Raw genomic sequence first — 17,001 nt, 5'->3', positions numbered from 1 at the left:
ATGGAAGAATACAGATGGTGGGTATATAGGTGTTCATTGCAAAATTCTTTCAAATCTGTAATAAATGTAGAAAATGTTGAAAGCACGCAAACAGACCCATCTAAGCTAATGCTAAATATGGTCAGTGCACTGACTGAGGGGCAGCGGGGTAAAAAGGATAAGTGACCCCGTCCTTGCCCTCACAGAGCTTCCAGGGGAGTGAACCGCAGCATGTGCACGGGGACAGATTCCTCATCGATGTCTTTAAAACCAGGTTTTCATAGAATTTTAAAAAGTACTTTAACTCTATGAATATCCAGACATCTACAAGTACTTTTAAAAATATAGGGTAGCCGTGTCCGGTTTGGCTCAGTGGATAGAGCGTCGGCCTGCGGACTCAAGGGTCCCCGGTTCGATTCTGGTCAAGGGCATGTACCTTGGTTGCGGGCACATCCCCAGTAGGGGGTGTGCAGGAGGCAGCTGGTCAATGTTTCTCTCTCATCGATGTTTTTGACTCTCTATCCCTCTCCCTTCCTCTCTGTGAAAAATCAATAAAATCTATTTTTAAAAAAATAAAAATATAGGGTATAAAAAATACAAAATACAGGGTGTTCTAAAAAATGTATACACAGTTTAACAGCTGACACCAACTGATGTTTCTTTCTTTTCAGATGTAACCCATTGGGATTAATAGTGGAATTCAACGTGTATATACATTTTTGGGACACCCTGCATATACCTATTGTGGTGAAAGGAAAATGAGACTTACATTTTTTCAAAAACAACAACAACAAAACAACTTGAGTTACCAGTTGTAGCTGAAACAACTACCAAGTGGATAACATTTTAACCATCCCAGCATTCCAAGAAAGTAAAGTTGCCACCCTTTAATGTCTCTTCACTGAAGAACATTACAAAACGTTTATCTACTCCTGATGGCAGGTATTAACATATACCTGTTTATTACAACTTCTGCAGGACTCATGAAGGAAAAGAGAAACGAAATTGTCAGTGTTCCTAAGTAGACTCAAGGGAAAATGGAAAACATCTAATGTAGTGAGAATTCTGAGAAGCTTGTGGAAGACAGCAAAACTGTAAATTCATTAATTCAAGAAGTGTAATGCAAAGTATTTATTGAAGGACTAGATAATAGAGCACCAATAATGTCCTTAGGAGAACATTAGTTTACCTATCACAATGAAAGGTCTGACAATTTTTTAATAAAAATGAATCAATAATATAGTTCAACAATTTTTATGGGATAGCAGTCCAGCAGATTTAAAAAGCCTACCTGATAAAACCAGGCCTTAGAATAAACTGATCATTACAGTACACGGTCTGAAAACCTGTATTTGTAATATCACATACTATAGCTACACTCTGTGCACAAAAGCCCATAGCAATACAGTGCCAGAGTATTCCACCCAGGCTAATGGACTGCATTCCAATCCTATATAATAAAAGGCTAATATGCAAATTGTCCCCTCAGGAGTTCGACTGACTGGGAGTTCGACTGCTCACTATGACATGTGCTGACCACCAGGGGGCGGTGCAGAAGGAAGGCCCGGGCTGGCAGCCAGGGGAAGGAAGGCTCTGATTGCCGGCCAGGCCTAGGGACCCTACCTGTGTACGAATCTCCTGCACCAGGCCTCTAGTGTTTCTATAAGACATCCAGGAGATCATCTGCATCCTCTTTTTCCTGAACTCTCCATGTGAGCCTCACATTCTGGGTCAAGTGGGGCAATTCTCCCAGAATTAATTATGTTTACTAGTTCGTCCATCTGTACAACCACATGACCCCACTCCTTTCTGAAACTTAAAAATCAGATGGTCTGACTTTATTTAGAATCAATATGAATTCAATATCATGAGTAAAAACCAATCAAAGCACTTGTACAAAATACTGCTTTGTTCTCAGACCACACACACACACGCGTCTGTCTTCACCCGCTCCCACCCCTAACTGGAGAAATCACTATCAGGAGGCCAAGCTTTAAGGCATAGATAGCCCTCCCTTCACGTCCATAAAACCAGACGTTAACTAATTAAAACACAGGCAAAACCTCTGATCCTCTTTTAGAACATGAGTACAATCTCTACATACCAACAATTTAAAGAATGAGGGCGTGTATAACCAAGAACAGAGAGAGCCATGTCTGCTTAATAAAATATGAATTACAACTTTCAAAATGGCAGCTTCCCAAACTGCTATGACTACTAGGGTCTTGTTAAAGGTAAATTATGCATTCTGTGTGGGAAGGCTAGATTTTATTTTTAATAGGCTTTTATTTTTGTAAGATTTTGCTCCTAGCATTGAAGTATTTCCTGAATGATATTCCCTTTCGGGTATAAACCAAACCAAATGCCCAGAGTTACACTGTAACACTAGCTCTGTTCCAGTATTTCTCACACACACACACACACACACACACACACACTATTTTATCCTCTTGACATTTTTTTTAAAATGTTTTTTCAATTGTTTTTAGAGGTAGAGGAAAGGAGAAGGAAAGAGAGATAGAAACATCAATGATGAGAGAGAATCACTGATCAGCTGCCTCCTGCACATGCCCCCTGGGGATCAAGCCCACAACCTGGGCGTGTGTCCTCAACCGCTGAGCCACACCGGCCAGGCTTGAGATTTCTTTAAGCTACACATGCTTACGTCATTTTGATCATTTTCTCTTGTGATTGATTAATTCAGCAGATCTTTTATTCGGTGCCCATCATGTGCTGGGCACTGTTAACGGCACTGGGGGCAGAGCCTGCGGCCCATGGAGCTTCCCTCTAGGAGGAAGGCAGAGAACACAGGACATGCAGGTAGTCCATGTGCCACATCCGCCCAAGAAAAACGATCGGTGTGGATAGAGGTTGTGGTTTAGACAGGGCGGCCAAAGAAGGTGTTATTGAGAAAGTGACCAATAAACATCTGGAGAGTTCACAAAAAAGCCTGTGCATTTCAGGGCATGAGCATTCTAGGCACAGAAACAGAAAATACAAAGGCCCAAGTAGGGATCATGCCTGGAATGTTCCAGAACAGCAGGGAATCCAGCATGGCCGGAGCAGAGGGAGTAAGAAGAGCGGTGAGAGAGGAGGTCGGGGCAGCAGCAGGGTCAGGCCACACGCAGCCCTGGTCGGGGAGGACTGACTTTCACTCGGGGAAGGCAGGGAGCCAGGGCAGGGTTTTGAACTGACACGACCTTTTTATGAGGGGCTTGTCTCCTGTTTTGTTCTGTTTGAACTTGTTTATTTAATAAATTCATGCAAATTTGTTTCTCCAATCTGCCAAGGACATGGCCAATAGTATCTACCTGCATGTGATTATAAATAATGGCGACTCTGTGAGAAACACAAACAGGACTTCACAGCACAGAGGCACTGCCAAGAACCAAGAGCTGTCCTAGTCTTCTGTACGTGAGTGTGGGCACCGGAACGAGCTTGCTGTGAAACTGATGCTGCTGTTGTATGACGTGGTTTTTATGCTTTATTACAGGGGTCCTCAAACTGTGGCCCGCCGAGGACATTTATCCGGCCCGCCGGGTGCCGCTGCCTGTCCTGCTTAGCAGCCGACTCGTCCGGGGCCCACAGTGTGCATAGGAATTTGTTCATAGTTTTTTTTTTTAAACTATAGTCCGGCCCTCCAATGGTTTGAGGGACAGTGAACTGGCCCCCTGTTTGAAAAGTTTGAGGACCCATGCTTTAGAAGGACTCACTGGCTCCACACTGAGGCCGGGGAGGGCCTGGCGAGACCAGTGAGGAGGCCCCCCAGCATTCAGGCAGGCCGTGCAGGTGCCTGGGACCTGGGTGGCAGCAGGACAGGTGAGGTGAGGTGTGAGAATCTGGTCAGGTTCTATTTTGCTGATGGACCTAGAATAGGGGCCAGGAAGCTAGTCCGCGGGCCACACCTGAGCCTCTGAATAAAGCTTTATTGGAACACAGCCACGCTCCTTCATTTACATACTGTCTGTGCTTGCATTTGTGCCACAGGGTGGAGAAGAACAGCTGTGGCAGAGACCGCACAGTCTTCAAAGCCAAAGTTATTTACTACCTGGCCCTTTACAGAGAGAGTTCTCACGACCCGCAACTAGAATATGAGGTAAACAGAGGAGATAATGCTTAGGCTTAAGCAAGTAGGAAAAAAAGTTGTCATTTATTGGGACAGGGTCCTGGGGGAGGATGACATGTGAGGAAGCACCAGGAGCTTGACTGTGGACGGGTTAACGGTGAGATGCGCACTGGATGATGTTTGAGTCTGAGGCTCAAGGAACAGGTCTGGGCCGGAGAGACAAGCTTAGGAGTCACCAGATTAGAGACAGTGAAGCCAAGAAGCCAGACCAATCAGGAAGTGAACAAACACAGGAGAGGATGAGAGCTTAACTGTTGAGTCCTGGGCACGCTGACGTTCAGAAGGCAGAGAAATGAAGAGCCATCCACAGAACCAAGAAGAACAGAGGCAGGAGGGAACCAGGGCTCTGGTGGCCTGGAACAGCCGTCGCCAACCCTTCGGACCTCCCGGAACACCAGTGGTCCACAGACCACCGGTTGGCGACCGCTGTTCTAGAAGAGAAGAGAGGAAAGCATTTCAAGGAAAAAAGGGCTAAAGCCAGGCGCAGTGAAGCTGACAGGTCAGCTCAGACGGTGACTCGGGACCACGAGGCCTCATCTGAGGGGATCGATTCAGCAGAGGGTGTGAGGGCAGAGGGGGGAGAGTGAGCACGGGCAACTCGTCCCCGAAGTTCTGATGTGAATGGGTGCAGAGATGTGGGTGGAAGCCCGCAGGGGAAATGAGATCAGGAGTTCCCCCCACCCCGGCTTTTTTTTAATCCTCCCAGAGGATATGTTCATTGACCTTTAAAGAGAAGAAGGGAGAGAGAAACACCACCCAACAGGGAACCAAACCTGCAACGTAGGTATGTGTCCTCACGTGGAATCGAACCTGCAACCTTTCGGTGTAAGGAATGACACGCCAACCAACCGAGCCAGCTGGCCGGGGTAAGAGTTCCTTTTCATTTATTCCCAGCATGGGAGAAGGAACAGAATGTAAATGGCCATTAAAAAATAAACATTTGCCCTAACCGGTTTGGCTCAGTGGATAGAGTGTGGGCCTGCGGACTGAAGGGTCCCAGGTTCGATTCCGGTCAAGGGCATGTACCTTGGTTGCGGGCACATCCCCAGTAGGAGGTGTGCAAGAGGCAGCTGATCGATGTTTCTCTCACTGATGTTTCTAACTCTCTATCCCTCTCCCTTCCTCTCTGTAAAAAATCAATAAAATATATTAAAAATAAATAAATAAACGTTTTTCACTTGAGCTGGAAGACCTGACAAAGCAGGAGAAATGGGACTGCTGGAGCAAGGGCTCTGAGCAGGTGGAGGAGCGGGGACCTAGCTTAGGCCGACAACGAGGGAGGGCAGTGCACGCCCTTCGGGAGGTCCTTCCTGCCTCATGTTTTCTTCACGAATAGGAAGGCGGGCCATCAGCTAAGAGTGCGCATGGAGAATGAGGCTGCAGACTGCAGAAGGTGAGGAATAATGAGCAGAGTGGGAAAGGAAACCAGGAAATCCTATATTATAATAATATGCTAATTAGATCGGACGGTGAACTACCTTCTGGAGGACCTTCCAGAAGGACCAGTGGGCGGGGCTGCAGGGCTGCGATGGGCCGCTATTGGGCCGAGGCAGCATGGCTGCGAGGACCGAGCCCCTTGCCCGAGCTTCATGCATCGGGCCTCTAGTATGGTGTAACTGCCTGCCTCTGTTAGGGTCCACCTGGGTTTGCGGTCATGAATTTGAAATGAGACAGGCAGCACGGTTCAGGGCTTTTCTCCGCTTTGTTCGCTGCACAGGGGCATGCTGGGGTGAGTGCCGCTGGTCCCAAACAGACAGCGTGCTGCGCCCAGGAGTGCCGAGGGGCTTGCCAGGAGCACGGAGTTCTGGGTCTCCTGCCTGACCTTCCCTGATGCAATGGGACTCCCCATCAAATCAGCTCTCCCTGGACAGTTTCTAGCATTCCAGGGGGGAAGGGCGTGGGGAGGGAACAGGACTGGGGGAGGAGGGATGGCAACCATGGTGAGACAAGGCGCGCTATCTCCAAGGAAAAGATGAAATACAACCGGAATCCCGAACCCTTCCTCTACCAGAGGCCCAGCACGGCTTCCGGAGCGTACAGAGGAGACATTTCACAAAGGCACTGTTACTACTAACGGATGATTTGGCCTGAACTGTTCTCACTTCTCTAATGACGGATAAGCATTTATTTTTACATAAGGAGGAGCCTACAATGACGTCTACAACAGAAACCCTGTAAAATACTTCTATTTTATTTATTTTAAAATATATTTTTATTGATTTCAGAGAGGAAGGGAGAGGGAGAGAGACAGAAACATCAATGATAAGGGAGAATTATTGATCAGCTGCCTCCTGATTGCCCCCTACTGGGGATAGAGCCTGCAACCCGGGCATGTGCCCTTGACTAGAATTGAACCCAGACTATTCCGTCCACAGGCTGACACTCTATCCACTGAGCCAAACCAGCTAGGGCTGTTAAACACTTTTAATTGTCTCGTCAACCTAGATAAGACAGGTTATTCAGAGGGGACTAAGGCCGAGTGCATTCAATGACTACAGAACTAAAAACTGAATGTTCAATTATTAGATGAGATGATAATCAATACTGATCTCTTAGCACCTGTTTTCTCATAATTAAGACCCTAAATAATTATAATAATTACTACACTGGTAATGATTATGTTTGATAGAAATGTTCATTTAGAGAAAGGACAGATATTTTCAAATATTCAGTATGAGTCACTATCATCGTTTCCCAACAAAGATACTCCTAGATATCAACCATGAACTTACTAATTATAAAGAAATAAACCTTGCCCTAGCCGGTTTGGCTCAGTGGACAGAGCGTCAGCCTGAGGACTGAAGGGTCCCGGATTTGATTCCAGTCAAGGGCATATGCCCGGGCTGCAGGCTCAAACGCAAGTAGGGGGTATGCAGGAGGCAGCTGATCAATGACTCTTATTATTGATGTTTCTATCTCCCTCTCCTCTCCCTTCCTCTCTGAAATCAATAAAAATATATTACAAAAAATAAAAATAAAAAGGAAATAAACCTTTTGTTAGCTAAGTAATTGTCAATAAGATAGCCCTAAAACATCATACCAAACAAACTTTTATGGCCTGAAAATTCAGAGAAAGCATTCTATGCCAATGTAAACAAGGAAATTCATAATTAGAGGCTTATTACTTTGACCATTATTTCAATCTCATACTTTCAGATGATTTTATCTTAAAAGCATTAACCAAACTCATCAAATCAGCAGAACCAAATATAGTCTTAATCACTTTGCCATTAAAGATAAGACCTGACCCTGTTTGGAAAAAAACGTTAAGTTATGGAAAGGAAAACAGTTAGTTTTAACAGATCACTATCAAAATGAGTAGACATTAACAAAGCATGCTGTAATAATCTCAAATTCTAAACTATGGCTTGCAGGATTTAAAAAAGTTGCTGTCCAATTTATTGTACCCTGTTGTGGAAATGTCAAAACTATAAGCTAATAAAAAGCTATGATTAGAATGCTAAACACACCCAGGTCTGAAGAGAGGCTTACCTGATGCACCTATTGGGGAGGTAGCTGGGGTCATGTTGTGGACATTGAGACCAAGACTCTGGGAGGGGCCAGGGGCTGATGCCGCTATAGGGGGCCCCGGAGGGTTCTCCCTCTGGGGAGAGGTGAGCGGGGTGGTCGGTTGGGAGGTCTGTCCACCAGCAAGTCGAGCCAGGCGCCTCCGCCGGATCTATGCGGGGGGAAAAGGGCATATGTGAGTAAACAGCAGGAACACTGGTCTGCTGGAGAGGAACAGCAGCGTTATCAGTAACCACACCAGAGCTGGACGACTAAATATGCCTTGAGAATAAAGTACCCAGCAGCTGTGGGCAAACTACGGCCCGCGGGCCGAATCCGGCCCGTTCGGCTGTTCTATCCGGCCCGCGGAGCCGAAAGAGCGGAGGGTTCTCTTGCTCTCCCCTCCGCTCCTTTACTTTGAATTTATATTAGTTCACACAAACACTCCATCCATGCTTTTGTTCCGGCCCTCCGGTCCAGTTTAAGAACCCATTGTGGCCCTCGAGTCAAAAAGTTTGCCCACCCCTGCATTAGAGGAAAGTATTAACTCAGTGTACCAGTATTTCTGCAAGCTACCACCTCACTTTTTAAAAACTGCAGCTTAAAAATTATTTTAATTCCACCCGGCCGGCATGGCTCAGTGGTTGAGCATTGACCTATGAACCAGAAGGCCACAGTTCGATTCCTGGTCAGGGCACATGCCTGGGTTGCAAGTTCCATCCCCAGAGTGGGGCGTACAGGAGGCAGCAGATGTATGCTTCTGCCTCATCACTGATGTTTCTATCTCCCCCTTTCTCTCTGAAATCAATAAAAAGATTTTTTAAAATTTTAATTCCTAAATTCTACCCCAAACCAAATGTTAAATTAGATGTGAAGGTAGAATAAACACATTTTCACACACACACACACACACACACACACACACACAAATAAATAAAACTGCGTCTTACTCGCCTTACTCATCTATTTACCACACTTTCTTGACTGATTTTGTGAATTTACAATTAGCACACCACACTTTTAAACACACTAAAGCTTGTTATTTTAATAAACCTATATAACATGGCCATTACAATCGCTCAAATCATGACTGAAAGTAACAAAAGTTACACTAAGACACAAATTTTACTTATCACGTTCAAGAGCAGAATGATTCGTTTTTCTTAATTTCAATAAAAATGTAATCTACAACTTCTTCCTTATACTAATACCCCAGAGTTATGAAGATATTACAATATGTCCATGAAATCCCAGTGGATCAAAGAACCGCTTCCCCCATGTTGAGAGTCATTAAATTCCTAACCAGTCAATACACCCTCACTGACCTGACCACCTGCTGTCCCAGGCCCCGAGGACGCAAGACAAGGACAAGGCTTCTGGCTCTAAGCAGGCCTCCGAGAAGCAATGCAAGCAGGCTGCTCACACACTCTTTCCATTAGGAATAAGAAGGAGACACATTACATGATGACAAACGTTATCAGGGAGGGACCTCATCTGAACGAAGAGGCTATCTGTCATTGTAACATTGTAGGAAATCTGCTCCTTGCACTGTTCAGACAGTCACGGCATCCTGACTCCTGACCCCATGCTCAGAAGCCCTCCGTGTGTCCCTGCTGCAAGACAGCTAACCATGAACTTCTATGAAAAATGAAAGTAGGGACTCGAATGGGTATTTGTTCATCTGTGTTCACAACAGCACTATTCCCAACAGCCATGAGGTGGAAGCAGCCCGAGTGTCCATCAACAGATAAATGGATAAATAAAATGTGGTGTCCATACAATGCAATATTATTTAGCCTCAAAAAGGAAGGAAATTCTACCCTAACCAGTTTGGCTCAGTGGATAGAGCGTTGGCCTGTGGACTGAAGGGTCCCAGGTTTGATTCCGGTCAAGGGCATGTACCTTGGTCGCGGGCACAACCCCAGTGAGGGGTGTGCAGGAGGCAGCTGATGGATGTTTCTCTCTCATCAATGTTTCTAGCTCTCTATCCCTCTCCCTTCCTCTCTGTAAAAAATCAATAAAACATATTTTTTAAAAAGGAAGGACATTCTGACGTACACTACGACATGGGGAACTTGGAGGATACGTATGTGACAGAAGCCAGGCACAGAAAGACAAATGCTGTGTGCTTCCACAGGAGGTGCCCAGACTAGCTGAGTTCACAGAGACAGAAAGCAAAATGGTGGTTGCCAAGGGCCAGGGAGATTTTAAAAATCTAAGTACAGAATAAAACCCTAAGTGACAAGAAAGCATGATGTCCTGGTCCCTCCTCCCATCCCCTGTCCACACAGCAATCACAGGAATTCTTCAGAGACACAGGTCACTCTCCCCGCGCCCACCTGCAGTGGCCCTGCGCTGCGCCTGGGCTAACAGTGGACAGTCCTCCAGAGCCCGCGCCGCCTCCCGGGCACACGGCCTCCACGCAGGCGGCAGCCACGCGGGCCCTCTGACATTTACTGGATCATCGCAAACTCTATCTGATCTCGGGCCGCTTGCTAGTCCTCTGGCCTAGGAGCACTTTCTCTCGTTCTCGGCATGGCCGGTTCTTCCTCCTCCTTCCAGTCTCAGCTTGAAAGTCACCTGCAGGACTTCCCCCGCCATGGCCTCTAGCACAGGCCTCCGTGCCACCCTCATTTGGTGTCACGGGCCTCTGTTCCCGTCCTTCGCACACTCCTCATGGACTGCAAATACTTATCTTTCTTACTCACTGTCTTACTGTTTCCCTAGTGCAGTGGTCGGCAAACTCATTAGTCAACAGAGCCAAATATCAACAGTACAACGATTGGAATTTCTTTTGAGAGCCAAATTTTTTAAACTTAAACTTCTTCTAACGCCACTTCTTCAAAATAGACTCGCCCAGGCCCTGGTATTTTGTGGAAGAGCCACACTCAAGGGGCCAAAGAGCCGCATGTGGCTCGCGAGCCGCAGTTTGCCGACCACTGCCCTAGTGGAATGGAAGCTCCGTGAGAAAACCATGCCTACCTTGCTCCTGCTGTATCCCCAGCTTTGGGCACAGTGCCAGGCACATAACAGCTCTGTACATACAGAACAGCGGGAGAAATTAACACACGGAGTTGAGGGGGGCAAAGGACCGAAACCACACACGAGAGCGTTAACTGAGTATTCAAAACCCAGGCAGTAGCCAAAACCGGTTTGGCTCAGTGGATAGAGCGTCGGCCTGCGGACTGAAGGGTCCCAGGTTCGATTCTGGTCAAGGGCATGTACCTTGGTTGCGGGCACATCCCCAGTAGGGGGTGTGCAGGAGGCAGCTGATCGATGTTTCTCTCTCATCGATGTTTCTAACTCTTTATCCCTCTCCCTTCCTCTCTGTAAAATATCAATAAAAAATATATTTTAAAAAAATTAAAAAAATAAAAAACAAAAAACAAAAAAAACCCGGGCAGTGCTTCGTCTTCCAGGACTGACTCCTCTTCAGTACACGTTCAGCAGACATCTCCGAGCACCACAGCAACCGAAGCAGTTCCGCTCCCACGGAGCTCAGGTTCTAGAGGCCGAAGGACAACAGCCGAATGAACGGAAATGGCGCCAGGTGGTCCTGAGCACCATCAGCGAAAAATAAAGTAGGGAGGAACAGCCACAATCTCTACATCAAGCACACGGAAGGCCTCTCTGGTACAGGGGCGTCTGGAAACCCCTGAAGGAGGAGATGGTATGTGGGGAGTGCGGTGGGACTGTGCATGGCATGTTCAAGGTCAGGAAGACCAGTGTGGTTAGAGCAAAATGGGCAGAAGACAAGCTCAGAGATGAGAGGGGCCTCGGAGGCCTGTGGGAGCGCCGGCTCCGGGAAGCCACCGAAGGGCTCTGAACGGAAAGTGATTTGCTTACGTTTTCACATGTTTGTTTTGGCTGCGATGGAGAATAAACGGGGGGAGCACAGGTGCAGGCAGAGATACTGGGGCGGCTACCGCAGCTGTCTAGGAGAGGATGGGTGATGGCTTGGATTAGGGCGGTGGCTGTGAAGATCGTGGTGCATGGTCAATTTGGGATACATTCTGAAATTAGGGCAGTATTTTAATATTTTAAAACGTGTCCGGGTATACACACCAACACAACAGAACGTCTGGTGGAGAGAGACTATAAATTTTCATGAAAACCAGCATTTGGAAATTTGCTAAGAATTAAGTTTCAGTACCTTAGAGGCGGTTAAATTTAGCTCATGCTTGACTTCAAAGTCAAATTCAACCTTCACTACCTACCACCGAGGTAGTTTCAAGATAAGCCGCTTAACCTTTGTGCTTCAGTTCCGCATCTGTCCCTGGGGATGAAAACGGAGCCTCCCTCCAGCCCTGAGAAAGCCACCACCCTGGCCCTGTTCTCTGCCTCACGGCTCCCACCTTCACGGCTCCCCTACATTTGTGACGCTCTTTGTGTACTACTTACTCACCACCCGCTACAGTAAGTCTCTTAAGACAAGGGCTTCTCTCAGTTTTTTGTTTTTTTAAAATATATTTTATTGATTTTTTACAGAGAGGAAGGGAGAGGGATAGAGAGTTAGAAACATCGATGAGAGAGAAACATCGATCAGCTGCCTCCTGCAAACCCCCCCTGGGGATGTGCCCGCAACCAAGGTACATGCCCTTGACCGGAATCGAACCCGGGACCCTTCAGTCCGCAGGCCGACGCTCTATCCACTGAGCCAAACCGGTTAGGGCGACTTTTCTCAGTTTTGTTCTGATGTCCCATCCGTGCCCAGAAGAGTGCAGTGCACATAGTAGGTGCTCTTTAAATATCTGCTGCATGAATGAAAGAAGACATGAAAACGTCTAGAAAATGCATCGCACATCAAGTTTACTGGATAACACTATCACCTTTTGGTAAAACATGAAGTCACTTTAACGCTGGGTGCCAAGTTCAGCCTGAGATGTTAGCTTCAGATGTTCTCAGTGACATCAACATAGAATGAACGTCCTGGCTCACTGCAATGCGGGCTTGAAGGAAGAAAAGGAAGTTTTCCGAGAAGCAAGATCTCCATGGTGCTGGTATTTCCCAACCCCTGCCCCCACCACTCTACAAGCACAGGCTTTAAAAAAGAATGAAGATCAGCCGAAACTGGTTTGGCTCAGTGGATAGAGCGTCGGCCTGCGAACTGAAGGGTCCCGGGTTCGATTCCGGTCAAGGGCATGTACCTTGGTTGCGGGCACATCCCCAGTGGGAGGTGTGCAGGAGGCAGCTGATCGATGTTTCTCTCTCATCGATGTTTCTAGCTCTCTATCCCTCTCCCTTCCTCTCTGCAAAATATCAATAAAATATATTTAAAAAAAAAAGAATGAAGATCAGACTTTGTGAAATAGCCTGTGGACTGTCAAGGGAGATGGAGAAATGCAGTAAGGGACAGAGGCAGGTCCATGCGACACATGAACTGGTAGGTCCTACTGTTACGAGAAGAACAGCCATGACGGGGCGGTGCTCGGGGCTGCCCACAGCAGCGACGCCCTTCAGGGGACTGACCACTTTCTACGAGGGTGGTGACTCTGAACTGGATCAGCAACCTGAGGACCCTGGGAACATCTGGACAGGAGGCTCCCGAGAGAATGGCTCTGAGCAGCTGCAGGTATAAAGGCCTGTCAAATTAACTGAACTATGAGGAGACTTTAATCGTCCAATTTTATCACAAACAGAACATATGGGACACAAACTAAGAATAGCCCCAACATACCAAATATTATTAAACATTTTCCTCTGTGCTTACTCTGCTTTTTTACAGTAAGCATAAGACTGATATAGTGTCTTTTAAGTTAAGCAAAAGTACTTTTTTAAAAAAGTTTGTTTCCCCCGATGTCACAGAGAGAAAACACCAAAAGCATAAAAAAAGGAACTTCCAATTCCTCAACTTGTGTCCTAAACCACAAGTCAACCCAAATATACTAATAATGAAATCTCATTTCTAAAGTTTTCTTGTCTTGGCTATTTCAGTTCTTACTTCGCAAATGACATTAAGACAGGGCTTTCCCCAGAACTGTTCAATCCTAATGTAGCATGTCCTACCCGCACATTCCTGATTAACTAAAAATAGATTCAAGACAGAAGGACTTGTATGCATGCATATAAGCACAACCAATAGACACAAGGCACTGGGGGGGGGGGGGGTGAGGGCAAGTGCCAGGGGGGAGGGGAGGGCGGGGGGAGGTTAATGGGGGGGGGAAGAGACATGGGCGGGGGGAGGTTGATGGCGGGGGGAAGAGACATGGGTGGGGGGAGGTTGATGGGGGGGGGGGAAGAGACATATGTACTACTATTTGTAATACCTTAAACAATAAATAAATTAATTAAAAAAAAAACACAGCAAGGGACACTGTGGTGATGCGAGGCAGAACCTAAGACAGGATGGGCCAAGCTGGTCCTCTTGTTTTTAGCACTTGGTGGGAGGGAAATAAATCCAAAAAGCATTGTTTTCAAGTTAGTAAACAGTCATTCTACCAAAGCATCTTACTTTTCTACTAAAAAATTAAATCCCAACAAAGAAAAACGCTTTCCAATATTTACTCGTTGGAATGGTCTTCTTCTAGAGAGAGCTCCTATTTCAATTATTATTGTGGTTTCATTTTTTTTAATAACTGGCCACATCTAAAACTTACAAAATGCTGTGACAATTTCACAATATGCCTGTATGTAAGCCCAAAATACATCCCAAAACAAATGCATTCAAATCTGACCACCACAGCTCTGCAATCTAAAATCCACCAGCAGTCACCTTTTAAAAAGTTGTCATTTTAAATTAATTTTCATTTAAAAGCTCCAAAAGTCCTGCTGCCTAAACTGCCTCCCATTTTGAAAATATATTAACCTCCGTCTACCACTGCCATCCTAGGTAAAAGAGGCCCCGGATGTGGAAGAATGCTTCTTCCTTCAATCCTGACATTACAGCAAGGATGACTTAAATTCTCCTTCAGAGGTCTGACCTGAACACAAGTAAACGTCTCCTTACTTCTCAGTGCAATCCCATCGCCAACTCGCCTGCCAAGAGGAAGCTAACGCAGCGTTTCGATACTACAGCTGCCCTGGGTGGTCACTGACAACTACTGCGGCTGCTGGGTAGCCCAAGGCAGAAGGATGTGGTGAGTAGCATGACCTAGCCTTGTCAGGTGCCAGCTGCTGTCCTAAGGGGCTCACACGTTTATAAACACAGTTAATAACCCAAAGACGTGTATACGTTTATTTTCCCGTTTTATACAGGAGGAAACTGAACTCAGCTACAGAATAGATGCGAACGTAGTCAGTCTCACCGGGGAGTGCTCGACCTTAACCATACCCCAGTGATCTTGCAGCAGAAAATCCCTTCTGAGGTGCAGTGACTGGCAAATAGAGGCAACCTTACTCCCCTGATGGCACAGCGCCTGTCCATTATTAGTTATGAATAAATGAATTTATGTATAGCATGTTAGTATTGCAGATATTATAGTCACCCTCTAACAACATTCGAGCAGTGGTGAACTCCCTCTTTGATGAGAGTGTATATTAAAATAAAGAACGTTCCCATTTTCTGGTTCAAGATATATAAAGGACCAGTAAATAAAAGGAAAAAAAAAAAAGACACTTCATGAACATAGTCTGGCCCCGCAAATGCAGTCCTTTCTTGGTTTATTAAGTGTCTACTTTGCACCAGGCACCGTGGCAGGCACTAAAGATAGGACAACACGTGAGTCATAATCCCCACCCTCAAGCAGTTCCAGATCCAATGGGAAAAGACACAGAAGAAAATCAACAATTAAAATGCAGCATGATGAGGTCTGCACGAGACACAGTGGAACAGAAAAGACACAAAGGAGGCACTCAGGGGCATGTGTTATTGCTTCACAGGGAGGTTACACACCCATCCACATCCATCCATCCATCCACCCACCCATCCACATCCATCCATCCACATCCATCCACCCATCCATCTATATCCATCCATATCCATCCATCCACATCCATCCACCCACCCACCCATCCATATCCATCCATCCACATCCATCCATCCACCCATCCACATCCATCCATCCATCCACCCACCCATCCACATCCATCCATCCATCCACCCACCCATCCACATCCATCCATCCATCCACCCACCCATCCACATCCATCCATCCATCCACCCACCCATCCACATCCATCCATCCATCCACCCACCCATCCATATCTATCCATCCATCCACCCACCCATCCACATCCATCCATCCATCCACCCACCCATCCACATCCATCCATCCATCCACCCACCCATCCATACCCATCCATCCATATCCATCCACCCATCCATACCCATCCATCCATCCACCCACCCATCCACATCCATCCATCCATCCACCCACCCATCCATACCCATCCATCCATCCACCCACCCATCCACATCCATCCATCCACCCATCCATATCTATCCATCCATCCATCCATCCACCCATCCATATCTATCCATCCATCCACCCACCCATCCACATCCATCCATCCACATCCATCCATCCACCCATCCATATCCATCCATCCATCCACCCACCCATCCATATCTATCCATCCATCCACCCACCCATCCATATCTATCCATCCACATCCATCCATCCACCCATCCATACCCATCCATCCATCCACCCACCCATCCATATCTATCCATCCATCCACCCACCCATCCACATCCATCCATCCATCCACCCACCCATCCACATCCATCCATCCATCCACCCACCCATCCACATCCATCCATCCATCCACCCACCCATCCACATCCATCCATCCATCCACCCACCCATCCACATCCATCCATCCATCCACCCACCCATCCACATCCATCCATCCATCCACCCACCCATCCATACCCATCCATCCATATCCATCCACCCATCCATACCCATCCATCCATCCATCCACCCACCCATCCACATCCATCCATCCATCCACCCACCCATCCATACCCATCCATCCATCCACCCACCCATCCACATCCATCCATCCACCCATCCATATCTATCCATCCATCCATCCATCCACCCATCCATATCTATCCATCCATCCACCCACCCATCCACATCCATCCATCCACATCCATCCATCCACCCATCCATATCCATCCATCCATCCACCCACCCATCCATATCTATCCATCCATCCACCCACCCATCCATATCTATCCATCCACATCCATCCATCCACCCATCCATACCCATCCATCCATCCACCCACCCATCCATATCTATCCATCCATCCACCCACCCATCCACATCCATCCATCCATCCACCCACCCACCCATCCATATCCATCCATCCATCCATCCATCCATCCACCCACCCACCCACCCATCCATATCCATCCATCCATCCACCCACCCATCCATATCTATTCATCCAATCCCCCATCTATATCCATCCATTCATTCACCCATCTATCCATCCAC

The 17,001-nt window shown here is 46.9% G+C and overlaps 1 protein-coding gene across 2 annotated transcripts in view; it reads right to left on the bottom strand.

Moving 5' to 3' along the window:
• UBE4B (ubiquitination factor E4B) overlaps positions 1-17,001 on the bottom strand; it is a 98,318-nt gene that overhangs the window by 57,402 nt on the left and 23,915 nt on the right. For both annotated transcript variants that reach the window (XM_080658480.1, XM_080658478.1), the window contains exon 2: positions 7,598-7,784. In XM_080658480.1, coding sequence (XP_080514606.1) covers positions 7,598-7,784 — 187 coding nt within the window. The remainder of the gene's footprint in view (positions 1-7,597; positions 7,785-17,001) is intronic.

Source organism: Plecotus auritus (assembly GCF_963455305.1).
Source record: "Plecotus auritus genome assembly, chromosome: 2".
NCBI classification, from domain to species: Eukaryota; Metazoa; Chordata; class Mammalia; order Chiroptera; family Vespertilionidae; genus Plecotus; species Plecotus auritus.
The sequence above is the reverse complement of the archived record's forward strand: the minus strand, read 5'-3'. Positions and strand labels throughout refer to the sequence as shown.